The sequence below is a fragment of the Anomalospiza imberbis genome, chromosome 5, assembly GCF_031753505.1.
Source record: "Anomalospiza imberbis isolate Cuckoo-Finch-1a 21T00152 chromosome 5, ASM3175350v1, whole genome shotgun sequence".
NCBI classification, from domain to species: Eukaryota; Metazoa; Chordata; class Aves; order Passeriformes; family Viduidae; genus Anomalospiza; species Anomalospiza imberbis.
In genome coordinates this window covers 41475748-41503630 of record NC_089685.1, presented here as the reverse complement: position 1 = coordinate 41503630, position 27883 = coordinate 41475748, and the positions used below count along the sequence as shown (strand labels likewise).

At 36.2% G+C, this 27883-nt stretch overlaps 3 protein-coding genes across 8 annotated transcripts in view; 2 read left to right on the top strand and 1 right to left on the bottom strand.

Annotated features, from left to right (window-relative positions):
• The window catches only part of CEP290 (centrosomal protein 290), a 48471-nt gene extending 42572 nt beyond the window's left edge, over nt 1-5899 (top strand). The window contains 6 exon segments of the mRNA XM_068191964.1: nt 1403-1544; nt 3218-3291; nt 3438-3541; nt 4386-4489; nt 4783-4969; nt 5892-5899. Coding sequence (XP_068048065.1) covers nt 1403-1544; nt 3218-3291; nt 3438-3541; nt 4386-4489; nt 4783-4969; nt 5892-5899 — 619 coding nt within the window.
• Nucleotides 5828-12191, bottom strand: RLIG1 (RNA 5'-phosphate and 3'-OH ligase 1). 3 transcript variants are annotated; one of them, XM_068190344.1, is made up of 7 exons: nt 12039-12191; nt 10112-10229; nt 9387-9482; nt 8882-8998; nt 8317-8511; nt 7030-7199; nt 5828-6486 (listed from the first exon to the last, which is right to left on the bottom strand). In XM_068190344.1, the coding sequence occupies exons 1-7, from the start codon at nt 12126-12128 to the stop codon at nt 6298-6300; spliced, it is 975 nt and encodes a 324-aa protein (XP_068046445.1). In that variant the 5' UTR covers nt 12129-12191; the 3' UTR covers nt 5828-6297. The 3 variants fall into 3 exon arrangements, with proteins under 3 accessions (XP_068046445.1, XP_068046447.1, XP_068046446.1); XM_068190346.1 differs by having other exon boundaries at nt 12075-12179; XM_068190345.1 differs by lacking the exon at nt 12039-12191 and adding an exon at nt 11282-11467.
• Nucleotides 12192-12550: 359 nt separating this feature from the next.
• Nucleotides 12551-25128, top strand: C5H12orf50 (chromosome 5 C12orf50 homolog). 4 transcript variants are annotated; one of them, XM_068190343.1, is made up of 11 exons: nt 12555-12979; nt 14427-14550; nt 16605-16781; nt 17972-18049; nt 18146-18259; nt 19554-19673; nt 20891-20998; nt 22281-22388; nt 22615-22812; nt 24241-24330; nt 24878-25128. In XM_068190343.1, exons 1-11 carry the CDS (start codon nt 12857-12859, stop codon nt 25111-25113), a joined length of 1476 nt encoding a protein of 491 aa, XP_068046444.1. In that variant the 5' UTR covers nt 12555-12856; the 3' UTR covers nt 25114-25128. The 4 variants fall into 4 exon arrangements, with proteins under 4 accessions (XP_068046443.1, XP_068046442.1, XP_068046441.1 ...); XM_068190342.1 differs by lacking the exon at nt 18146-18259 and having other exon boundaries at nt 12551-12979; nt 16605-16779; nt 17982-18049; XM_068190341.1 differs by lacking the exon at nt 18146-18259 and having other exon boundaries at nt 12552-12979; nt 24244-24330.
• The last annotated feature ends 2755 nt before the right edge of the window (nt 25129-27883 follow it).

Below are 27883 nucleotides of genomic sequence, written 5' to 3'. Positions count from 1 at the left end.
GGCATAAAATCAGCTGGACAGAAGAGAGACTTGTCTAATTTCATCTTAAGTCAGATCACTCTTGATGTCCAAGATTTTACTGCCTTCCCGGTCTTGCACTCCCACAGGACCCCTTGGGGAGTCTAGTGCTACTCTGACATATTGCTGAGCCGTTTCTTCTTTGATACTTCACATTTGGTTTAACCTTCCCCTGGACTATCCAGTGAGTTAAAATGTCTCTATGCAAGGTCCAATGACAGCCATAATTTGTCTAAGGAAGGAGAGCAAAATCGACAGCAGAACAGGACAGAAGTAGCTAATGGCCGCAGCAGAGAGAGAATATGAGCATGCAGTGAAGATGGTAGGCCCTTAACAGCTGGCATATTGGCTCAGCAGTATTCATACATTTATTCTTTTTGTTCTTCACCTCTTTTGAGAAACATTTCTACTTGCTTTTATTTAGTTGAGAAATACATAATTGTGTATAGGTACAAAATACATGGTCATGTTTAATTGTACTTGCTCATTTCAACTCATGTGAATAAAGCCTTCTATTTGCATTTACTTTAACATTAATTTAACGTAAGTTAATAACATAACGACCTTACTAACCTAGAGAAGCTGCTTGGGGAACTTCAACATACAATCCACCTCAACCAGCACATCTACCAATGCATATGCATGGTAACAACAGTAAGCGTTTCGTAGGGCAGACAAAGGGCTGTCATCCCAGTGACCCTTCAGAAGACTCTGTCAGGTAGCAAGGTGTTGGACACTGCATTGCTATCAGAAAATCCAGATGGATTCAGATGGGAGACTGGGCTATGTGACCTCTAGAGGTACCTTACAACATTTCAAATTCTACACAAACCTTTTTGTAGCCTTGTAAAGCTCAAAGCAAAATGGAATCTTCCTCAGACTGCTCTTCCTCCAGGGTAAACAACTTACTGCAGAATAGTTTTGGCCTTGGAGTCTTCATCTTCTTCATCTGTATTAGCCCTTTTCTCAGTACATTTTCCATAAATTACTAAATCATTAAAAAATACTTTAAAAGGTATAACACTGAAGTAAGGTCCAACTGGTGTACATAGTGCATCAGTAACATGGATCCTTTTAGCAGGTGTTTGGGGTTTATTTGCAATAGCATGAAAACATTCCTGTCCCCTTTTAATAAAGTGTAGACACCAAAAGAGAACCACAGAAGTAATATCTAGAATAGTCTTTATTAATTCTAGGATTAAAGATGTGTTTCTCATTATGTATCTTTCAGCAAAATAAGGTCACTGGTTATTTCAAAGCCAATGCCCCAAACATATTTTAGTGTGTATTTTACAGCATTTATTCTCCTAAAGATATTTTAATCTCTGTTTCTGCATAAGTGTTAAGTTTTGCTTTTATTTTTTCTAAATAAAAATACTGCCAGAATGCATGAAACTAAGTTGAAGGAAATGGAAATAGATATTGCTAAAAAAACCCAAAGCATTGCTAACCTTAAACGGCTGCTTCAGGAAGCAACAGAACGTGAACACAATGCTGATAAAAATTTACAAGATCTAAAAGAACAGGTGAGTAAAATTTAGCTAGATAACTCTGAAAATAGAATGCTTAATTTGTCTTTGTAATGTCTGTAGTGGCAGAATACTTGGTTTTTCTCCAATCCTTTATTTTATAGGTTTTTATTTCAGTCATAGTTGCTATATTTACATATTTTAGCCAATTAATGAGGTTTACCACATATTATCAATATATATTCTTGACTTGCAGTCTGAGGAAAACTATTATTTTTCTACTGTGCTCTTCTATAGGGTTTTTTTTCTTATAGTTTCAGTGATGACATGACAGCCTGTAGAGAGATACTTCAAAAGGTCTTACAATCTTTCTAGCTTGTTCTGCAGTGAGGTTGCTGCAGAGACTTCCCTATTCCCTCCAGTCTGGTTTTTTTTTGGTGGGGGGCAGGAGAGTATTCAGTTTGCTATCCTAAACTGGATCCTCATTTCTGTTTCCAGTCTGGCCTCTTACATGCAGACTCCAGTAGTCCTACAAGTACTATTGTATATGTGGAAGAGTTAATGAATTTTGAACTCAGGTACCTTTGGACAGATGTATCACATTTTGGCTTTTAAAGTAGAGAGGTGCAGTCCTAGCACTGCGCCTACATCAGCTTTCATCTTCTCATTTATTTATATGCAGATTTCTTCCCCAAGCACCTTGTACTCACTCTTCTCAGTGTAAGATATCAAATACAAAACTTCCAATTTGGGAAGTCATATATATATTATGTAAGGAAGTAGATGTGTTCAGTAAATAGAACTTGGAATTGATTCCTGTAAAACAATTACTTTGTTAGTTTTTCCCTGTTTTTCCTTTTCTAACATCAGTGTTATTAACATGAAGTATATACAGCAGCAAATTTAACACAGAGATAGAAGTCTTTCATTTTGTGATATTACTCTGGAAGCAACATACTTTCCAGTTTCTTTCATGTCTCAAGTACTGATGAAGGGATGAGGTCAAAGTTCAAAGTTAACTACATTTCAAAAAACAGAGCCTGATTGTGTAAAACAAAAAAATCCAAATCCTTACCATGTTTGGTAGTAACAGAACAAAAACCTATCATTGCCAGTAGCCTCAAGCAAGTTCATGAACTGTCACTGCATTTATTAACTGTATATAATCACTTATTTAATCCACTGTTGTGCTCCTGCATCTTGAACCAGGTGTCTCTTTCAGAGGCTCCCTCCCTCTCTGGTCAGGGACCTCTTCTAACTTAACTGTAGGTCACCTCTAGGCAGTGTACCCTCATTGGCTGTCATTGCAAAATCACAGGGTTTTCATACAATCTTTCAAAATGAACTGGGACAACCAGGTATGCAAATAAGCACATCAATAATATTTTTAAATCATTTAAATCATTTAGGCATATCAATTCCTTATGCACAGGTATACTGTATGTTGGTGTAGTTATGTATCCAACTGTCTGTGTCTAAACAATTATTTCTTCATCCTTCATGAAATACATAGCAATGATCTTTACTAACTTTGGAAAGGCTATCAAGAATGAGCTTTGTGTGTAAAAACTGTACAGGAGCATTTTTTTTTCTGATAGCTTAATGTTTGGTTACATCCTTTGTACTATTTTCATTCTTTTTTTAATCTTGTGTTCAAGAGAACTCTATCTGAACTGCATCGCCATGGATATTGTTTTCAAGAATAAAACTTTCTTAATTTTTCTTTTAAGATTGAGCATCTTAAACATCATCCTGAAGGTGCAGGGACAGAGCAAAACATCATCAAGGAGCTTCAGCTTTTAAGGTAATGTACTTCTAAACTAACTAAACACCTCAGTAAATACACATGAAATAAGAAGATCATGAAATGGCCACTGCAATTTTCAGTTAAATATTTTATGTTTTAAAATACTTTAATTTTTAAAAAATCTATTTTTTTTAATATTCCAGATTAACTAATAATCAATTAGAGAAAGAAAAAGCAGAACTAGTGCATCTGATGAAGGCTTGTAAGCAGGAAAGACACACCTCTATAAGTGACAGTCCTGCAGCTGGTAATAATTTTCCATACCTTAAAATAATGGTATTCTTGTATTTAAGGTCAAAACTACTTAGTATTTGTGTGCAAAGTGATAATAAACCTACAGAATTATTTGAAGTAGACTAATGCTGAAGTAGTGTAAACTGAAGCAGATTAAGGTATTGAATTTTTGAGTACATATACAAGCTTTTTGAAGAGAATTTTCAGTAAAAAAATCTCCATAATCAATTATTTTGAGCAACAGGCTGTGAACTTTATATGATTTTCCCCTCACAAGAAGGTATGTAGTTCCTGCCCCCACTTGCTTTATTAACCTCAAAAGACTTTAAGATGTTATTCATTCATTGAAATCCTCTTTCCTACACCTCTGGCTTTGGGTTCCAAGATGCTAGAGAATGACTGTTTATTTCCAGTTACCAGCTCTGTGAAGGATTTAAGACCTAGCAGGCATCAGTCCATGGGAAAAGCAGAGCACTATAGAGCAGCACACTGCCGCATGACTGGAGGGAAAAAACCAAAACTAACCCTATTGAAATTATGAATATATGCAACAAGATCCTTACAGTACTTACAAACTTCCTGCATTTAATTCAGAGGATTTCTCAAGTTGTATTTCTCAAAGGTTTGCTTACAGACTGGCCAGTGGGCTACTGCATTCAATCACAGGAACTAGGCACCACTGCCTAACTGGTACAAGAACTAAGGAAAAGCCCAGGTGACTTTAATGTTTGGTGATCCTAATTGGTTTTATTTAACTGTTTCAGCTTTCAGGAGATGCATAATTACTGAAACAAGATTATTTGTGCCATGGGTTTTCACTATTTAAAATTTCATTTAAAAAATCATTATTTTTGCAGGACATAATGAAACGGTAGAGGATAAAATTGACAAACTGCTGACGGAAATAGATGACCTCCAGTCACAACTGGAAGTTTCAGAGCTCGAAAAACAGAAATTAAAGGTGAGCTGCGAGGATCATCCTAGGCAAGATAATAAGCAAAACTATGGTTAGCTAGAAAGAGCTATTTAATAGCTGAATTAATATTTAATGACAAAGTCTATTTTTAAACTCTGTTTACAAAGCCTATTTTGTCTTTATGAAGGTACTGTTTATAGGTAGACCTTTTTGCTTCTAGACAAGATCATTATTCTCTTATCATATAGTCGCTCAAGAAAAAGGCAAAAAAAGGTATTAAAATAGTGGTATTAACACAATTCTGGATAAAGGTGGTACTCCCTCATTCTTTTCAACAGGAAGAGACAAAAGAGCTGAGAAGAGAACTAGAAACCTATAATCCTTCCTTTTTTGAAGAACTTGAGGATCTAAAATATAACTACAAGGAAGAAGTAAAAAAAAATATTATCTTGGAAGAGAGATTGAAGCAGCTTTGTGAAGAATCTGGCATTCAGGATAGTCCAAGCAACATTTCTGTTGATTAGAGTAGTGTTCAGTATCCTCATCATTGATATAAAAAATAAAATTGTCTGTGTTTATCTTGGAATTATACAAGTCTCTTAAAGTTATGTTAGCTTGCACACACCTAAGAGTGCAGAATTGGATTATTCAACAGTTCATTGTCAGTATTTATATACAACAATCAAAACAAAAGCAAGTTTTACCTCTCCTGCGCAATATCTTTTCATTCAGAACTGTTAATTTGGGTAATAAGGTGTCATGTGAAATTGAAATTTTGGGCTTCTCTTAAAAGTTAATAAACCTTTAAACTGTCAGCATACTAAGTATGCTAAATCCCAGATCAGTAATTTCCTCTTGTTGCCTTGTGCAACCATAATGTTTAACTCTGAACTCAGGATGAGTGTGCTGGTTATTTTACTTCAATGTTAAAAAATCCAAGAACAAAGAACTGAAAATGAGGCTATAATATTTCAGCCAAACCAGTGGTCTTTTTGTACATAATTGAGTTTTCATTTTGTTTATTTTATATTGCTGGATGTATACTTTTGTAGCAGAAATGAAATAAAGCCAACTCAAATGATCATTCAGTCTCACCTTTATTATTTATATACCTTATCTTACTTAATATGCCTGTGATTAAATTTCCTAATTGAGAAACAGTTGTAAATGGGAATTACTAAGCAAAGTCATGACTCTTTCCACTTAGTAGGCTCTCCAAAACTAGCATATTTTCTATTATTTACTCTTTTTGTCCTAAAATAGTGCAAATGCATGAAGGATACAGGTTAACTGGGTTTTTAAATAATAGCATAATGCTCCAGATGTACAGTTAAATGATAACCAGGAAGTTTTCCCCCATAAGAAACTGTTACAACTTAAAAAAAAAAATTGTCGAATTTTAGGACAAATTCTGGTCCCAACTGAAATATGTCTTTTTACTGTTAAGAAGCTTGATGCTAAGTCTCAAACCAACATACAACAGTGTCATAATAATTACATTTGTAGAAGCACAACCTATGTAACTTTTCCAGTTGATTGCACTCATTAGTAAAAAGCTTTTAGGACCAGCCAGTGGTAGAAAACATACTTCCTACACTTAATGCTAACAGTTTCCAGGAATGTGTTCAAAAGTTAAGGATTTTTCATAAAATAAACATGCTGGAAGCTAGATCTCTGCTCTGGCTGTCATATCTCTGTTATTTAAAGTTAGTCATTTAGGATAAACTTAAAATGATACAGTATTACCTTGACTGTTGCCTAAGTTTGAAGAGTATTCATAAAGAATTCTGTGATAGACACAAGTAAGAGGAATGCAGGACATACAACAATTAACTTAAAAGGAAAAAATAATTTCAAGCATCAAACTTGATATCTTTGAGTCTGTCAAATCTTTGTCCATCCAACATTGAAAAATGGTGAAACAAACTCTTTGGTTCAAAGTCATAGTCATATTTAGTTCTATTAAAAGAAATTACAACAGGCTGAGAATTCAGGTACGTCTCTGCAAGTGGCCAAGGTAAACCAAGATGATGGCGATGGAGCTAAAAGAAAAGGAAAGAAGATAAGTTCAGCCATTTTGATAGAGTACTGCAGCAATTCCCAGCTTCGAAGTGTCTGTGGATTCCAGGATCCTCTGCATCAGGGCACTTAAAACCATTAATTAGTTATCTCTATAACATGAACAACAAAGTGCAAAAAGCAAACCAGAACCAAGGTGTCCTCCACAGTTTAAGAAATAATACAAACCTGCTAATTAATCAGAAATCACATTCTTATTAATAATACTTGATCTATTAGTCAACATTATGAGAACTAAATTTTTAAATAGAGGAATTAAGCTTTAAAACGAATGATTTCTATACAGAGGGGCACAAAAATATATTCTCAATTAATTTATAAGCATGTTGGGAATGAAAAAGTTCAATATGTTATGTTATTGTAGTTCAGTAGCTTTACTAATTGTACTGTCATCTCATCTGTTGGAGAACATTTACCATTAAAAAATTTGGGAAAAAAAATGAATACAGTACTTCACATTTTATGAATTCTTACAGTGTTTTCCACATGTCCATCCACATACTTACCTTGATTAAACATCCATCATAGCAGTGCCACACAATTCCTTCAACTTTACCCTCCATACAGCTTTCAAACCAAGACAGTATGTCATTTTGCTTCAAGGCAGGTGGATTCTTTATTTCAAATGCTCCATGTGGGACCAGAAGATGTAGAGGGTGCTTCTTGCTTCCCAATCCTACGTTTAAAGAAACAAATACCTTCCTCCTAGTTACTGTGTTCCCTCACTTTTGTTATTGCAGACATCTTTAAAGCACTCTGTAAAGGCAAACTTCTATTAGATACTACAATATTGTCCTGCCTTTAAAAGAACAGTAATTGCATTTTTAAGTATCAAATGCAGCTGTCTCTCCTCACATTTTAATTTATGTTTATTAAAACCTCCTCCTCCTTTGTATAAAATAAACACGACACAGATTTATACAGTTGTCTGGTTTTCCGTTGTGGTCACCTCCCCAGTCACCAGAAAGTTACCAGCTAAATCCTTCATGCTTCAGATCACAATCAATGGCACAAACACCTTAGTTCCTGAAAATCTGGCATATCGTCTCATGAATACTTAAAACCAGGCTGTTAACAACTGCATTGCCTTTTCCTGTTAACATAAATCTTCATTTAAGGACACAGCTATTAGAACTTTTTGTTGCAATTCTTGTACATACCGAGGAAATGTTTAGGACCAGGTAGGATTATTTTTCCTATCCATCCTTGCAAGTTATCCTAACAGCAAAGCACAGAAGTGAGAACTCACTTGAGCTCATATGTAATTAGTTTCTCATTATAAGGCCTTTAAAGGAAGAAGCCACAACTGAAATTTAGCCTAAATTACATTTCTTAAAAAAAATTCCTATTTCACAATTTAAAAATTGCAACTTGTGACTAACTTTAGGGACGCCAAACAATGGCTCAATAAAGTTTTCTACCTCAATTAATCAAAAGTGCATGCAAAAAAAAAAAAAGTGAAGGCGCCAAGAAACAAACTTTAAGAATTCTACCAGTATTTTAATAATAATATTTATAACAGTTTTCCCAGTCAAAATCTTTTTGAAAGACAAAAGCAATGTATTTTTATAGTAACTGAGGTTTAATAGACATAACTGGTCCCATGACAACACAGCTTTCTAAGGTGAGTATTTTTGGGTGAGAGTTTCTTCAGCCAGCCCCTTCTCTCCTTTCTAAGAAGGTTTCTACTGGAAAACTTTTTAAAAACTTACACAAAGAAAATGCACTGATTTCCCTCAAAAATACCACTTAGAAAAAAAAAAGGTATTTAAGAACAGACTATGTAAACTTACCATATGGATTTGCATTGATATTAGTTCCAATAAGCTCCAATGTTTGTTCTAAAATTTCTGATAATGGCACGGGACTGATTTCCAGAAGCCCTGGCTCAGCATGGTGTTTCAATACCAGTGCTATTCCAGCCTCATAATTTACAACAGATGAGTGCCAGCAGTACTGCTGACTATTCTTCTCCACGGGCACCCAACCTATGAGAAAACACTACATTTTACTAAAGTACATATCTGATGTTAATTAAATGCATACTAAAAGCTGTTACAGGCATTTAAAAAACCCTACAGTTAACTAAACAGAAAGAGAAAAAACTGTTCTCTCTCAGAACAATGCAAATGTGAGAATTATGCCTTCAGCTGAAGGCCTGTAAGTTTATACAGCAAACTGCAATTATTTCCATGTGTCAGAAGAACAAAGCCTTTCTGGATAGTGAATTAATGACATTACAATTTTATCTTTTCTGGATACGTTAACTACTATTTTTAACTCTGGAATTAATTATAATTCACTTCAGAAATTCACACACACCTTTCCCCAGTTTTACCTGTGCTGCATCATAGGTACCTGGCATATGTCCATTTTCATCGGGCAAAGGATTGCCATTAGAGAACTCTATGTCCTTTGCTGGAATCCAGGTATCTGGAACAGGCTTGAAATCCTCTTCAACATTCCAAACAAATTCTAGACATAAATGCAACACTTTGGTTTTGGTAAACTGTTAACCAACTTTGCTTTAGTTGTCTTTCAATACAATTATCAAAATACAATTGATCTAAACCTTGTTTTATAGACAGTTGTCCCAGTTACTTTGTACAACCACCAACATCTGTCACACTCAAGTGGTTTACCATCAGAATAGTTTAAAGATGCATTTAGCCTTTAAGAAATTTAAAGGTTCAAAATTAGCATTAAAAATTTAGCTACTTTTTCCATTTCAAAGCTCTTCAATGTAAAGGGTGATGTTAAAAAAACTGGAGCAGGATAACTGATTATTTCCTGTGTTAGCCTAGCTGTTTTTCTAACTGGCTAACTTACATTGCCAAAAAGAAGGAAAGAAATCTTCACTAACCTTTGCAATCTTCCAACGAATACAAGAATCGTTTAAACCTTTTTTCACCTTGTTTGGTGGGTTTTCGATCCAACCTGGCCCATAGATAGGGTTGTCCTAGGAGTTTCCAAAGACAAAACCAGCACTTTACTGAGGTGACCATACCCTGCAGAGTACTGAAATCAACTACATAACAGGCAAGACAGGAATTCCCATTTGCCACTAGAGAAATTTTATAAGCAAAGCCATCCACTATTTAAATTCAAAGTACACTATGTGAATTTCCAAATCTATTTTAGACTCTATGTACAGTCCTGCCTAGCAGAATACAAAGTTCCCTTACAACTGCAGGTGAAGGCATGAGCCCCACTGAGTCAATGAACCACAGTCTTCTCACTTCCTCCCAACCTCTGTACTTCTATAAATCTCCCCCAAGGAAATCAGACACTCTATTATACATGACCCAGTTTGCAAGAAAGACTTATTAATAGGAAATTTAAAAACTGGAATAGTTCCTGGATGTTCATATTCACTTAAATCATACTTCATATGTTTTAGAGTAAATGCTAGAACAACTATAGAAACACCTTTTAAGTTTATGGTAACTATTATTTTGTGGTGAAGATGCTTAATGACACTTGAATTCACAACGGCTGTAGATAAATCATACCAAAAAAAGGTGAAAAACTAAGTAAAATGAGTTCTAGTCAGCATGAGAAATCTGCAAATGGATCTTCCTTTATTACCTTTATATGTTGTTACATAACAGCAGGTTCCATCCACTTTTTCAGTAGGAACTGCATTGTGTACATCTGCCTCTAATGCTTTTCCAGTTAGAGTGTCAGTTGCCAAAACTTTAAATGGCTGAAAAGAAGACAAGTGGCTACGTTACTGCCTTGCTCTCATACAGATTCTTGCTTCTTTTACAATTGGCCTCTATATATCCAGCTGTTTAAGCATTACACATTATAGGGCTGATTTCAAATAGTTTCTTCAAAACTTGATAGTTTGCAAAGTACTCTAAGACAGAAGAACTAGGGCAATCTGTAAAGTCTCTCCCTCTTCCCCATCCTTGATTATTATTTAGAGATCATTTTGCTTTCCACTTTAAACAGGGCATATAAACTAGAAGGGTTCCAGTCGAACACAGCAACATTTTGAGATCCACCTTCTTGCTGCATTAGGGTGGCAATAGAAATTCCTCCCGACTAGCTCTCCCCAGCTTTCAGTTTGGAGATGAAAGTCAATAGCACCATGTTAGTGCAATATACAGAGCAGGTGTGCTTTTGCAAGGTAGCAAAAGCATCCTGGTATTAAACACTTAGGATCATCAATGTCAGTTAAACACTTTCGCACTTCCAAAGAGCAAAGAAATACATGACCCGTAGATCTTAAACAAACAGCCACCTAGTACAAATTTCTAGGACTTCAGTACAGCTTCTCTAACAGTTTCACTGCAAACATGCACTCAGTTGTGACTGGATTCAAATCCTTTTCTCTATAATCATCATACCTCCCTCTTCTCTCCCCAGTCAACTTTGTCTTTTAATCTGGACTCTTTCTGCTAGCAAAACACAAAGCAAGTCCTTGTCTTGCAGAAGTCTTGAAACAGAATGTGGAATGCATAAAATGAGAACCTGTGTGTTACATGACATGACTGTTTCATATTATAAGATGTGTAACCATAACAAACAGCATATATGAAAATTACATTAAAAATTTCAGGGCAGTGACAAAACATTCCCATTTGTTTTACCACTCCCTTTCTTCCCTACCAGTCATAATCACGTTTTATCCTTGCCTGAACTTTGAAATCCAAAGCAAAAACAAAATCCAAGCAACAACAAAAAAATACAAAAAACCTAAACCAAAACAAACCAAACAAAAATAGCATGTGCCAATTCCAGATCTATTACTCTTGTATGTTTATCTGTGTGAAGAATCACCAGTGTAGGGAGGTACCCTTGTATTACCATTACTGAGACGGTTTAACTCTGAGTTGAACAATTATGTTACTGTTGTTTTGGCAACCATTTCAGCTCTTTCATCCAGAAGCCAATCACCAATGGGAGAAGGTCACCCACAGTTGCATTCAATCTCACTACACAGCTGCTACTAAAATCAGGGAACACAAGCTGGAGGTCTGCAGCTAGGCAGGTGGGTGTGCCGCCCCAATCTGTCCACATCTCGCAGCCTCATTCTTCTTCTGTCTTAAGCTAGATATTTCAAAAACAAAACAACAACAAATAAAAAAACTAAAACTAAAAGGGATACTCATTTTTCTTCCTACGAGGCTCACAGGCGGCAATGGCAGGATGGTTTCACACAGGCTCCACGTGCGGTCATGCTGGAGTGGCCTTCACTTAGAAAAGCAAACACAGCATCAGGGTGAACACCTGTATGCACTTGCCAGGAAAAGCGTGGGGCTGAGCTGACACGGCACGCCGACGGGCCTTCCTCCCCGCATTTCAGCGGGACAACCCTATGCAAGCCTCTCCCGTGAGGTTCCCTTAGATCTATAGCCGGCCTTCTCGCCACTCGGCCGCGGCTGGGGGCTCTGACACAGTCCGTGCTGTAGCAAGCCGCGGCCCAGCGATTTCCCCTGGGCTCGGGCACGGGCCCAGCCCCACCTGCCCGGCCCCCGTCCTCCCGTCCCGGTGCTGCCCCAGCCACCTGTCGCTCCCGCTTGGCCGAGGGCTCGTCCTTCACCTCGGTGACGAACAGACACGGCACCTTGCGCTGCACCGCACCCCGCCGCCTCATGGTCCCGGCCCGCCGCCGCCGCCCGCCGCCGTGCCTGCGCCCGCCCGCCCGCGCTGCGCCACGGGAAATGGAGTCCGCCGCGGCCGCCGCCGGGGCGCTGCTGCTGCGCGGGGCGGGGCCGCCTCCCGTCTAGCATCAGGCCCAGCGACGGGGCAGCTGCGCTTTCTCCAACGCCGGCTCCTGCAGTAGTAGACTCCTATGGACTCCTGAGTCTATAGGTTCTGCCAGGAACTTGATCCAGCGCGGGCTTCTCATGGGTCACAGCCTCCTTTGGGTGCACCAACCTGCCCTGGCCTGGGGCCCTCCACAGGCTGCAGGTCCATCTCTGCTGCACCGTGGATCCTCATGGGCTGCAGGGGCACAGCTGCCTCGCCATGGCCTTCGCGAAGGGCTGCAGGAGACACTCTCTGCCCCGGCGTCTGGAGCACCTTCTTCCCCTTCTTCCCTGACCTTGGTGGCCGAGGGTTCTTTCTCTCACACATATTCTCATCCTCTATCTGACTGTTGTTGCACAGCAAGCTGTGGTATCTTTGTGTTATCAGAGATTTGGTTTTAAGACCACAGTTGCATCAGCAAGAAGTTGGGTATTGTTTAAGCTTTGCTAAATTGGTTTGCTCCATTTCACATTAAAAAAGCACCAAAATGGACAACTCTTTGTAATGCTGTGATATTCTATATTTTACTTGGATGCAATAGAGAGAAAGGAAGGTGTTCAGCCTGGACAGGTCATGCAGCAGCATCATGCGGATGTCCCAAGCTGGAAGAGCAGTTGGCAGCTGTTAAAATGTAACATTCCATCCTGGCTAACAACTGCTCTCAGTTCAGTTCAACAGTTCAGCCTCATGGAGAAGGTACCACTTGCTTCCTTCAGCTATTTTTTGTTTTAGCTACACTATCCACTGAGTTTTATGTCATCTGAAGGTTTGGCATTAGGAAGAAAACTGATTTAAGGATAAGATTATTTGCCTGACTGCTGATAGCTTTAAATCAAAGAAGTACTTGCATTCCACCTAGTAAAAATCCAGGGATGGTTTTAGGGCTCTTGGTTATTCCATCAGTTTTTAAGGGTCAGGATGTTAGGTGTTAATGCCTGGGAGATAGGCTTTGTGTCTCAGGGGGTGGCCCAATTGTAATGACTACAATCCAAAAGTTTTTCGAGATGTTACTCTTAGACATAGCTGTTAATGTCTTGAACTGGGAGAAACCTGCTTCCAAATAGTCCAATATTTTCAAGTACGGCCTTGTCTTCATTTAAAAAATTACTCAGAAACTCATTCAGAAATAACCCCCAACCTGGCATTTACAGTTCTCAGGCGGGATGCTGTTCACATACAGGATATAAGCCTGAGTTTACATATTCGGGGTAAATCTCATGAGCCCTTGCCTCTTTGGAGTTACAAGTTTATCATATGTTTGAGAAAGATACCTCAGGTTATAAGGATAAGTGAATTGTATCATCAGAGATGGTGCTGAAAACTGCGAACTCTGGTAAGACAGAGATGCAGAACAACAATTTTATGTGTGACTAACAGAAGTGAATCCTGTTGTGAAAGTTCTATCTCTGCAATATTGTGCAGCATTTTTAGCTGGTGCCACATTGATCAATAGAGGGACAGCAGCAGTATGAGTAAAGAAGCAATAATTTAACAAATCCATGTAGACAGACTATTATTCCCATTAGGTTTTTATTTGTCATCTTTAAAAACAGCTGGAGCTGAAAGATGGTGTGAACAGTGTAATAGCAGCAGTGCCAACATCAAATCCCAATTTTTTTTTAGTTTTTGTTGGGAATCTTTCTGGGTTTTTTTTCTTACCACTTTTCCCCATAGATTCATGTCCTTTAATAGTAAGGCAGTACAAGTACAAGATTTGCACTTGTACAGCACATTTCATTGGAGATTGATCTGATTTTTCCATTGTACAGAAAAGTAAACTCAGCCACATGTCAGTTAAATGACTTAAGAGATTTTTTTCCTTCCCACCTGCTCATGAAAAGTCTGCAGTAAACTGAATAGACTGTCTTACCCCTATTCTAATCTAGAAACAATTTTACATCACCGAACACCATTGTCTTAACTCAGTAACTTTAGAGCTATTTACAGTTTATGACAAAAGTCATAAAAGATAATTTGAAATGTTGTAAACTATAAGAATATGGTCCCACAAAATCTTGGTCATATGTTTATAGCACTGTGAACTGTCATATATTCAATCCTATGTTCATACAGCATGTACTAATTCATTTATTCCATTTTGATTGTTATATTTAAAACACCTGAAAACTGTTTTCTCCTGCAGCAAAACTACAGCAAGTTCTCCTGTTTCTGGGAGACAGAGCCCGTGGGCTGTAGGAGGATAAGCTGTGACTTCTTTCACAGAAAACCCCGTAATATAAATGGACTTTATTTGCCACCTAGTAACAGTGAGTAAAAATATTTTCTCAACAATTTGTTCATTAGAGTAGCGAAATAGACAAAAATATCCTTCCATTGCTCATATAAGAAAGCATAAGAAAGCATTGATTTAAGGTCAAGAAATGCACCACGATGAATCAATCAGGTATGATCTAGCCCAGCAAGTTTAAGGGAAAGAAAGGAATTTGAATAAGATTGCCACTTTAATTATTTTAGCTGTCATATTATGAATCTTCATACCTATTAGTGATATAAAAGATGAAGTCACATTTAGGTTGTTGAGATCCATGAAACAAAAATGTTGCTTAGCTTGAATTTCTATTAGATTAAATCTCTCTAGTAGTTCAAATGGTTAGTATGCAGGTAATAATTTAAGAGAAATCAAAAGTAGTGTGTGTGGTGGGAGGAGGAGGTTGGTAGGGATACCAATATCTGTTGATAGAGCACAACATGTATGGACGAGACGCCCCTTGTAGAGATAACATCAGATTACAGAGCTGTTTGTACAGATATATTTCCAGTTTGTTGTTTTGAATAAAAAAATTAGGCCTTGAGCTTTGGTTAAATATTACTGAAGTACAGTAATAGTGTGTAAGGCAGCACTCTATTTGTGGAAACGAGTTGGGTTTTTTCCCTCATCCGTTTCTAAGAGGAGCTCTTGACTACCAGAAATCCCAGTAGGCAGCTGAAACCTGAAGAGGGTCAGAGTCCAGGGCAAGGAACAAAGACAACTGTCAGAAGCAGGAGTGAGGAGAGCAAGTCACCATGAAACCTGCTGTTCCTGAAATTACCTCAGGAAAATGTAGGCTGTCATATCTGGGCATGTGGAGCCTAACTAAGCACACAGGATCAAGGCAAGACCTGGAGTGCTGTTTTTCCAAGTACCCATACTGCCTTCAGCACAGCTCCCACTTACACAGCATGCTTTTGGCTGTGGTGCAAGTCAGAGACCGTACCCAAAAGACACTGTGGGCCAGGGTATCCTGTGCAAGAGCAATGTCCGACAATCACAGCTAGAAAACAGACCAATTACTTTTTACTGAAATATGTACAAGTTCAAAGCCTGTGTGTACCACAATAGCATTGCAGATACTAAGCCTGCAATTTTTTTTGTTCTTATACTTAAAAATCTTGTTAAACTAATTTAAGTTTAATTTGGCTTATTCTACCTGTAGCTAAAAATAGCCTGTTCTGAACACTGAAAAAGGCTCCCTCAAGTTAGTGTTGTATCTTACACGTCTCTTACATGAGATACAACAACAAATTTAATTTGCAATCATGTTATGAGAAAAGGTTTAACATGATATACGTGCTGCTCATAGGCATGCAAGAGATGCACATGAATAAAAAAAACCTGGAATAATAGAAAAATGCACATACTTTCTTTTAGACTGGAAAATATATCTTACTTCAATATTTTTAATATAATGTGCAGAATACTGTGGTCTAAAATCAGTCAGCTTGAACAATTCTTATACACTCAACATCTTTCATAATTTTTCTTTTTAGTCCATTGTACTTCCTGGCTCTTGGAATGTGTTATCCCAGTAATAAAACCATTTTGCTGAAAATATTATGTGTGGAGATAAATTCCTTAGGAAAATAACCTATTTTCTGATCTTTTTTTCTGATTAAGTGTAAATTATTTCATCTTCACATTCCTTCACAAAATCTACATTTGTACCTAGTAACGAGAGTTGAGATTTAGTTGCATAGAAAAAATTTCCAAATTTAAAATGAGCAATCCTGTGGTTAGCATTGTTAAATTGTTCAAAATGGTTGCTGGATTGATATAACATGTTTGCAACTTTTTAAAATAGTGCAGTGATGATAATGTTCCTCTTTTCAAAAGTCTGTTTTCAGCAGTGTCTGTGTCCATTCAGAGGAGCTGGCACCTCTGTTTTTCATACTTTCTGGAGTAGGAAGGTGCTCTCTTGCCAACCTCTGCACAAGATAATGTCTTATCCTGATAATGTTTTTAGAAGTGTCCCTGCTGCTGTCAGCCTGAATGTGATACATTAGTTTCTTTCTAACAAAAGAAATTCAATGTTCTTGTCTACAGGTGTCCCATTGAAACAGGATGTCCAAGGAGTCATTCTGCATCCAGCCCATCGCCAGGATTCACTCAGAAATCAAGACAATGTTTTAGTACCAATTCATCCTCCACTGATTATAAACCTCAGTGATGAAGAGGATGATGAAGAGGAAGATGAAGAGGATGATGATGAGGAAGACAACTGTAAACAGTTTGTTTTCTTTTATAAGCAAGTTGAATGGTTTTGTCAGCTCTTGCAACATACCTCACAACTGATTTGTTATAACCATGACATTTTTAGAAAAGGCTTGTTGAAAAGTTTTTTGAAATAGTTTTCAGCTAATATTTAAAATGTTGGAACTGGTAGTCACCAGATCTGAGCAACAAAGTATTTTCTAATGCCTGCAATCCAATTCAAATGGCCATCAAAAACTCTTCAAAATTTTGGGATGAAATTACAAGTTTAGGAGATAGTTTGTTTCTGGAAAACACATTTTTGAACAAGGGCTACATACACTCATCAGTGAAGGTGAAGTCACAAGTTTTTACAAAAGTTAGTTGTGTGACTTTAACTTAAGTAATTTTTTCAGCTGATTTACCAAACTCTGTAGGCAGTCATTTTTTTAGAGACAGTTACTCTTAAATCTAGCAAAGAGAATTGATGCAAAACTCTCTGCTAGTTGAACGGAATGTTCTTACATATATGTGACATATATGTTAATACAGTTAAACCATTGACTGTATCTCACTTAGAGATAAGAGACTCATAGGAATAGAACAAATTACACATTCCTGGTGAGTGAAAAGTGAAAGAATGACTACTTTCAGGCATGCATTCAGCAAATTACTGTGCCAACCCACCTTTCACTTTCCCACTGCCCATCAGCTTGGCTGGTAGACCAGCCTGTTTGTGCTTCCTAACTTGGTTTCAGCCTAAGTATGCCACTTAAACAGTATAAAAAGTAGGACTCTGCTAATCTTCATAGCTTTAACTGAGTGATCTGGAGCACCCACTTCACCAGCTCTGCCAACAGGCATTACAGGGTAGTAACTTTGGGCAGAGGTTTTGAGACAAGCACTCTCTGATGACACCTTGATTCCGATTTCCTTGTGGGTATAAATGAAAGATTATTTTGAAAATGAATATTTGAGATATTTTTGAATCCTTTTGAATTAACAAACATTTGCTTTTTAAACTGCGTTTTAACTGCAATCCCATTGCACTTGAAAATACCTAATATTAAGTAATAATTTTTCAGTCCAGAAGCACAGTTGCAGTCAAAACCAAAAATAACCAATGACAAAAATTAAAGTCACTATCATATTTTATTATTAAGAATTATTGAAGGTCTTTGTCTAGTTATCTTGTAATCTTTTACAAATATTTTCTGCAGATGTTTCTACCTGGATGCCTAAGACTGTTACAGATATTGAAGAGGAAAGAGCAATAAGGGATATATGCTATACATCTGGTAAATATGAAATCAATCATTCTTTCCTTAAAAGCAATGCTTCCAATACAGTAAACATTAGGGCTTTTTTTTTTCCCCCTCTTGGGGAATGTGTAGGAGAGTATTATGGGATTCAGAACCCTTACAAACACCAATCAACAAAAACTGTGTCTTCACCATGGCAAGATGAGTTATTACCCTTGGAAACTACTGAACAAAACTTGCAGAAAGGCAAGTATTTTAATTTCTTTGGATTGTATTTACCACTTATCTAAAACTGCTGTAACAGGGAGAAAGTATTACATAGTTTGCACTTCCTCCCTGCTTTTTGAATTTAGTGAAAATAAGATATTGCAGAAATATATTTGTATTTGTCAGCAAATTACAAAAAAAAAAACTTCATTTCTTTTTTTGTCATATATATAGTCACACTTGTGCTGATGACCTGCATCAATTGTGTATGGAAAAGGTAGAAATGGGCTATTAACCCAATCTTTTCTGATATACACAACATAGGTATTTAATATAATTTCATGATAAACATTTATGTAGTCTAAATTTTAACCATCCTAAGGTTAGGAATGTAGTTTGAATTTCTCATCTAGGCCCTCTGGTGAAAATGCAAGACAGGAACTCCAATGAATCTCCTTTTTATTGAATCACCAGGCAGTGCCAAAGGGTGAGATGAACCACTTTTTCAGAGGTGCTCCATGATCTCTGCTGGCTATCTTGGGTGTCTTGATGTCAAAATGTAGTGTTAAATCAAACTTTTCTGTAACTAAATTTAATTAAATACCTTTTAATTGCCTTGTAAAAGAGAAGAACAAAAGAGTTACTTTTTTTTTTTTTTTAATTCTGGACTATCCAACATAATTAATGTTGAAGGAATACAAATTTATAAACATTTACCCCAGTTCTTTTGGTTTTTCATTTACTATTCTATTCTAATTTCTAAATTTGAAATGTTTGTTATTAAAATAGTTTTGATAAATTCTTTCTAACAAATGCATAGATATATTAGGCTATAGATGAGAGACTCAGTGACAAATGCATGAACATACCTTTTAAGAAGTATCTTTATTTATCATTAAATACATTAAGAGAAAAAGATTGATATGTTTCTCTAAAACAGTTTTTCAGTTGAGTTCTCTGAGGCTTCAGGTACTATGATGACATGCATCCTGAAAATGACATAAATTCAATTAAATAGGATTAATAAATATAATTCATGGGTAGTGGGAAGCTCATGAACAAGCAGGTAATTTATAGCTGGGTCTTTACTTTGGAGCCATAGTCTTCTTTAGTCTATGAATTACGATATTTTCTTACATAGCATGAAAGATTGACATCTGTTACACTAGACAGGATTCAAATAATTAATAAAAGAGAAAGAAGATTATGAAATGAGAGGTTTAGAGAAATTGCGCTAAACTAATCAATGGCTCATAGGGGTGGGAGAAAGAGAATGTCAGTGCCATTACCTGTGCTTACATATAGCTAAACATGCTTTCTGTTGCCTTTGCAGGTGATGGAAACACAATTCCTACAAGATTTAATAATACAAGAAAAGAAAAGGAGAGTTCAGAAAGGAGGGTATCAATAGAGAGTATTCCCAGAACAGATCATAAATCCTTTGACAATGGAGGTAATATACTGTAGTATCAGTTTCTCATTGCTCCATGTCATGTGGTAAATAAAATAACTAAATATGAATGCATTAAACTTTCCCATTTTGCATATGAGTTATTATATGTTCTTTATATTTTAGACACTTTCTCATGCTGAACTATTAATTATAACAATAAATCATTAACATTGTTTATGAGTATATACTATGCTTATTTTAGGATTGCACTGGAAAAAATACTTTATGCAGATTATAGTTGATTTTGGGAAAGAAAGGGTTCTGTGGAGTTATGAAAAAGCATAGAGATGCAGACAAATAGGTTAGATCCTGGTGCTAGTAACACCAAGGACATGGGTTTGATCCCTGTATGGGCCATTCATTTAAGAGCTGGACTTGATGATCTTCGTGAGTCCGTTCCAACTCAGAATATTCTGTGATTGTGAGTCTGTGACTGTGAGTCTGAAGTCAAAATGCTTTCAAAACCTGTTATTTTTGTGAGACTATCCATATTTAAGATGAATGAGCTTTGTATTTTTCAGCTATCCTACAGAAAAATAGCAAAGCTGAAATCCTGCAACTTGTGTAATATTATCAGATCCCTCTGCATAAACTTAGTTCACCTTAATGAAGACATATTGTTTTGACCAATTGAGTTCAGTGTTGAATCATGTCATTAAAGTCGAAGAATGCCCCATTCTCCTTGAATTTGCTTAATACTTTGTGGTATTCAATCCTTTTTTCATAAATATTTATTAATGATAAAAACAGTAATAACTGTAGTACTCTTTTTTCCCCCTTAGTTTGTCAAGGAAAAATAGTGCAATACCATGCTAGGGCTGCTTGCTCTAGCTTGCAGCAAAGTGTGTCTGCTAGCTCCAGAACTACTGCAGAGTAGAAATTAATCTTGCATTCTACATCTTTTCCTATGATCTTTATGTACAAAAGTATCTTTCTTTTTAGATATCCTTTATGTCTGTGTAAACATTTACCACTGAGCCACAATTCAATAATTGAATCTCTGTTCAAAATTATATGTATTTAAAGCTTTTAACAGACTATTTAACAGCTCTGATTAACAGACTACTTTCTCTAATTTTTGTGGGCTTTATTAAATCAGCTATTTGGTCTCTACTCACTTCAGCTAAAAACATGCAATTTAAAAAGCAGACTCTGCATTGTTCACCTTTCTCAGGGTGCTCTCAAGTATAGATAACTGTGAGACTCCTTTCCTACAGGAGGTGGTGGTTTTGTAATGCAGAGGAACACATTTGTTGATGGGAACAGATTTGAGGCACTCCCTCAGGAAAAAGAACCAATTACATCAAAGTATTCCAATGTGAAAGGTACTTCATTATTACATATTTGCAAATTTTTAGACTAGATTACTTTTTTTCCTCTGCAAGTGTGTTGAACATTATATATTTTGTGTAAAACCAATCTGAAGTGAAATTTCCATTAACAGTGGAAATTTCCATTAACATTCTTTCACTGCAAGATGACAGCAGTTGTTGTATGTTATGATTTAATTCTGCTTCTTTCAGCCAATTTTCATCTTCTGATAGATTCATTTATGAGGCCCTGAATTACTAATGTCTTTGATGCTCATGTTACATCATGGGGAATGCTGTGCACTTTCCACTTCAGACAAGTAAAACAGATTTGATGCTAGGTAGTATCTCACAGAACACAGGACTTCATAAAACCAATAAAAATATAGTTAAGGAAAAAGCATAACACTTTTGATAGAGTATGTTTATCAAAAACTAGTCACATACGGCAAATTAAAATACCTACACTAAAGTACCTTCATGATAAGTTTCATCCTTTTCACAGGAGAGTTCCAGAATACTTTTGTCAATTTACGAAATGTTATTGTGAGTAGATTGTTATCCAGTTATTTCTTTGCAATTTTAGGATAAAAGGGAGAAAAAGGACAGATTTTGGTCTTTGAACTATCCCATAAACTGAGGCAGAAATTGAGCATTTCTACTGCATTTTGGCCTGAAATGAGAGGAACGAAAAGTGCTTATTTATGTTAGCAGGAAAAAAAGGAGAACAAAGCCCCATCTTCCCAAAGAATAGCAGGGCCAGGAGAGGAGTACTGTGGTTACTTTACAATGCAACTTTCCCTGTGAAGTTCAGTTTGTAGTTTGAAGTGGGCTTACCTATGCAACCAGTGCTGTTGCAAATTTATCTCATTCATTTGTAGTATTTTGTTATGTGCATCCACTGCACATGTCCAGGGTGTATCCAGATGCTACAGGCAGAAGTCATTCACAGTACAGCCAGGCATGAAGTGCATGGATTGGTCTCCATGGGCTCAGCCATGGGTGTTCCAGAGGTTCACGCCTATGCAGTGTAGAGAAAGGATGATCTGATTTTTGTATTTAGAGTTAATTTTTGAGTTGGTCTTCAAGATTTCTTCTGCTAGAGGAAATACAGACACTTTTGCTTTCCTTCTGGGGAATGACACTTTTAGAATAATTAAAGTGTGAGACCATGTTCTACCCAAAAGGACCTATTTATGAATTAGGAGATTATAAAATAAAAATACCACCGTGTTTTTGGCTGTGAACATTTTTTGTGCTTTCTAAAAAGTGAATATTTGTTATTTTAATCCCTCAGAAACAAACTACACTGAACTGGTAAAGAACCACCACTTTAAGGAAGTAAAGGAAAATAAAAGGATTTCTGAGGAGCGAAGAAATTCAGCTAATGCAGGAACTGGCAAAGGTATTTTGAAAAAATCATCAGCTTATTCATTTCTATTTACTAAACTGTGAGATGATTTAGCACTATCTAGTAAATCTCTGTTCTTAGTGTCAAATATGGACAGTCCATACTTGAATTGGTCTATCTACAAAGAACATTTTTTAAATCTTCTTTGGTCTCCAGTTGTATGCACTATGTGAAATTTTGAATAATAGGACAACCTTTTTGGTTGTATTTTCACTTTTAGGAATTCACACTCCAGACCCCAAAGTAAAACCAAGTTATCAACAAAGGGGTCAAAGTAAGGAGGATGAAACTGCTTCTTCCAGTCCGTATGGGAGAGACACTGGAAGATACACTCATTTAAATTCTCCAGAACCTCGACAATCAGCGTATGTAGTCTACCGGACTGTCATTCAAAAACCAAAATTCAGTGGATCTACAGGTGGGTTCCTGTGTGCACAGAATTCTTAAAATGCTTGTCTATATTGTGCTGCACTCAACTGGGTCCCTTCATCTCAATAATAAGTTATTTATCCTTAAATACAGGCATGAGTAAATTTGATCAAGCATAATTTTCACAAGTAGATTTCAGCCATATCGATAGACAGAAATGTAAAGATTTATAAAACTTTGCAGTTTGTCAGACAGAATATTCATTAACAATGTTTGAGCCATCATTACAGCACGAATTCATGGATGCAATGAAGTAGTTATGTGCACAAATATAGCGATCCTCACTTTTTACACTATATCTTATTTAACTTGTTCTTTTGAAATATTTAATAAACCTTGAAAACTCCACCTTTAAGCTCTTATTTCATTCTAACTACTTATAGTAGAAGTATGTTTTGCAGTAGAATTTCAGTTGTGTCTTGAGAAATATTTCTTGTTCAACCTTCTTTTTCCCAGTAGGAAAAATATGCTGCTTGCTTTGCAGCATATATTTCCATAACTGGGATTTCACTGGAGTTTTCATGATTATGAATTTGTGGTTATTTTCATTATTTAGGTTTTTTTTTGTCTTGAATAAGCAAGGGTTTTTGTCTTGTTCACACTTCTGTTATCAACTTGAATGCAGTGTAAATCTTTGTGTTTAACATTAGTATTATTTTTTTCACCTTAATTATGTTGGACATCTATTCTTTCTGCTGCTCATAAAGGATGGTACTTTCCTACATCTTACTCTACTGTCTTCTTGATGGTACATGCTATATCATCAATTTGACAAGAAACCTGCAGGTGGGATTCTGAGTCTTGCATCTTTCTTTCTGGCAATCTGCTTCAGATTTATTACACCTTTTGCTTTATTTTTATCTTGCTAATATATTTAGCCTCATACAATCTAGTACATCATTTGGGCTTTATTTGAATTTTCAGTTTCTGTGTCCATGGTTTCTCTGGATAATTTGTTTTTTCATTTGTCATTTTGTCAGCAGATTTAGTGTTAAATAATTTAAATAATCAGAAATCAAAAAAGTGATTTCATCTTGCCAGTTTCAGTCATCTCTCTTAAGATGGGTTCATTCTCCCTTTTGAGATGCCTTCCTGTCTTAATTTCTAACAAGAGGGACCTCCTTCAGACAGAGTAATGCCTACTTTAAGGTGAATAAAGTAAAGAGAAACAAATTCCCAACATTGGTGCTTTGTCTTGAGGACAAATAGTTATGTCTTTTTTCTTTTTTCTTTGAATGTTTGCTTTCATTAAATGTTGACAAGGTGGTATAGAGATTATAGAGAGAACATTCTTTATGTGAAGAATGAATTTTATTAAATTTCCAGGTTAAAAAGGATAGAACATTTTTGAAAATGTGGGAATCAGAATTTTTGTTGTAAGAACAATCATTAACATTTTTGCTGCCTTTCTTTCCAGCAGTACCTGAGTCCTATGGTCAGAAAGGCTCTAAACAAAAGAATCAGCCTGACACCAATAGGAGATTTTGGACACAAACAGAACACTATGGTAACATTTACACATTGTGTATAAACTGAAAATTGCAAGATTATTACAAAATTAGTAATTTTAATTAATCACGTTAAGATGGAATTAAAAGAAGAATATTCATAATATTAATTTTTAATCAATTTTTAAAGAAAATGGTTTGTGGTTAGGCAACATATTCTGAGGCACAATCAACTGTCTAGCAAAAAACCCATAATATAGCCTTATATATAGGGTTTTCACTAGGAGGGATAAAACAGAAGCCATTGATGTCTTTAGGAAGGTCTTCAGCCCAGTAATATTCCCTTCATTACAACCAAGGATGTTCGTAGCAGAATCTCCTCTTTTCGAATATCATATGAGCCTCATGGAAATGCTACAATATTGCAAACTAAAGTTCTAGTTCTGCCTTTAAAACTAGCTTGTATTTCAGAGGCAATGTCTGACTCATATGATACATTCATTGAAACTTCAGCTAATGCAGTATTTAAATCACATATCTGTCTGAGAGACTCTTTCCTGAAATTGTGGCTGAAGTTAGGAAACAATGTGTATGTTTTTATTACAGGCAAATATACTTCAGGATATTCTAATTCACCAGCATGGAGGAAAAGAAATCCACAAGCAAAACCATTCTCTAAATTAAAAATAACCACACAGGTAACTGATAGAAATGGTTACAATTCAGCCTTTTTAGGGGAATTGGCATGTCTCTGCCCACCTAGAAAATGTAAAAGTGCTTGTAAAACTTCCTCATTCAAAACCTGCAAGATTCTGATCAATGCTGAGTCGCTGAAAGAGTAGTTAATAGTTTTATTTGTTTTCAGTCATATACCTTTGCCTGAATAACTAGCCTGTGATTTCTGTTTTTTTTAACAATAGTACTTAGATGAAAAAAAAGTATGTACTCTAAAGTGCTACAAAAGGCAAGTTTTGGATTCTAGCACCAGACAAACACAGTAGAGACCATATGAATTTGATCTGTTTCTTTGCTGGATTGTTCTTGAAGCTTCAGCAATGGCTGAACAATAACCAGCTGAGGTCTGAAGCCATGAAAGGACTCAGGCTACAAAATGTTTGCAAGATACCCTAAAGACCATTCATACATTTTACAGCTGCCTTGAAAGCTGAGATTTGAACCTCTATCTCGTGTTTCATGTTGAAATTTTACTTCTTAAAATGTTTCTGAGGGAGCATGTAGTTTTACTGTAAGAAATTATGCACAGAATTTTGTGTACATCTGTTTTGACAGCAGAGTAAAGAAGACATGGAAATGAATAAAAAAGGAGAAAAAGAAACATCTAAAGGGAAATAAGGAAATTATCAACTGGAATATCCAAAGATGCAGAAACTGCAAATTCCAAAAAGAAGGTGCAGGAAGGAAGCACACTCTAATGTTTCAAAACTGGTTAAAATTCTTAAAAGTATGCTCTTCATGGTGACATATAAAGATCTATATTCACTATGTTTAATCTACCATAAAATTTTGGCAGTTGAAGTTATTTTTACAGACTACGGCTCCACACCATAGACTGATAGTTCATAGAGAAAAAAATCCCTAAGCAGAGTCTTCTCCTATTTTATTTGATAAATGTTTTAAGGCGTAATTCCTAATATTAATAAATATTATTAGTTATACTTAGCAGTTTCAGAGGACTTTTAATGTAAACAGCAATAGTGTAATACATTCTAGAATGTAGTTTGCTGGTACAAAAGCCAGATTCCTACATGGTTTAGCTGTTTTGCCAGATGTTTGGGGACTCAGTCTGAGTTTGATCTTGAGATTTTGCAATTTTAGCAGAGCAGAAGTTCATAACTGTGTTATGAACTAAATGAAATTTACAAGAAAATTCAGAATTAACTGAAATATGTATTTAAATGTGTTTCAAATTAAAATATGATGAGTTGTCTAAAGACTGAGAGAATGACTGATAAGAAGGATACTTTAATATTGCTTTCTGGAGAAACAAACCTCTTACTGAAGTGTTGCATATACATAACTTCATGTCTTTTTCTTAGATTTTTTTTTCAGTTTTTTTGCATTTACTTGACCTTTGGTCATTCTTAGAACATAATCAGTTTTTGTACAGAGCCCTTCAAACTTCTTTCTGTAACACTAGGATCCAGTAATTATCTTGGTGGTATCTATAACTGTGAGAATGAAAGTATTTTGCCACCTTGGAGCCTTTTCTTCTGTGACTGCTTATAACATGAGGCTGGATCAGACACCTTCCAGGGTACTTCTGGCTGAAATAATTCTATTGTTCTATGAGAAATATAGTCATATGTTTCTCTGCCCTAATTGATTATCTCAACAGTGGTGTAATTTTTATTTTATTTTGAAATTTAATTTTTAATCATTTAAGTTAGAACATGCTATACTGATTATAGGCATGTATGCAGTTACGCATCACTGTTCTTAACTGAGAGAAGAATAAAAAAACCTAGAGGATTTGCTTTAGCTAAGTAATAATGTACAAAACAAGAAGCATCTTTTTAAAATCAAACACTGGGTGTGTTGGAAATGTTCCCTCCACCGCTAATTAGACATTGGTGTTCAAACTGTAGCACATGATGCCTTGAAGCAACATTTCACATGTTGTCTGCCCGAGGCAATTTAAAATCTCAATTCAGAGAGCTGTTGTACCAAGTTGTTTTTTAATATCTTGATAAAGGTCTTTAATTCCTTTTTTTTTTTCACATAAAAGAAATATAAATCTTACGTTTGCTATTTGTCCAATGTCTCCACAATTTAGAGTATTAAATTTGATAAGACCAAAAATAGGCATGGGCAAATGTTGTTATGCTGGTCTGATTTTAGCATTCTGTTTAAAAGGATTTCAATATTCAATTTGTGCAACTGGTTGATATTATTACTATATGTATGTATAAGTGCAGACTGTGCTGTGCTGCATGTGCTGCCTGCTGACTTGTGCTACACAGATTTCTTACCACAGGAGAAAATCAGCAGCTCCTGCTTGGTACAGGTGATTACACTCTCTGCTGGGCTTCACCTTTATTTAGCAGTGCAGCAAGTTCTGAGGTGGATGTCCTTTCTGTTTGACAGTACAAATGGGGAATAGAGTTGGCTTCTTTGGGAAAATCCTGTAAGAGTTCCAGTGACCAAAATAGCGTAATTTCCCATGGGTGAAATCTGCAGGGTGTGCTGGGCTGTGGTCAGAGGACCCATTTGGCTTGGAGCTCCCAGCATCTGAAGGGTCACATGGTTAATTCTACTATCTTTTTCTTTTTAGTGTGGTCTCAAAAAATCAGGATCTTAAGAGGTTTTTTTATAGAATCTGAGCACCTTTCTGACTGGGGTCATAAAGAACAAGGCACCTCCTTATACAGTTTAACCCACCTCCCCACCCTGACAAAGCAACCCAACAAACCAAAGCCAAAAGAAAGTAATTTTCTAGCATCTTAAGATGCAAATATCCCAGCATATGGTTGGGCTGTCAGGCTCTTCTCAAGGGAAAGACAAGGAAATGCAGGAAGAAAAGGATGTGGTCGTGAAGGTAATATTGGACTGATCCCCAGTTTTTGTGGAATTACAGCTTCAGTACTCTTTTCA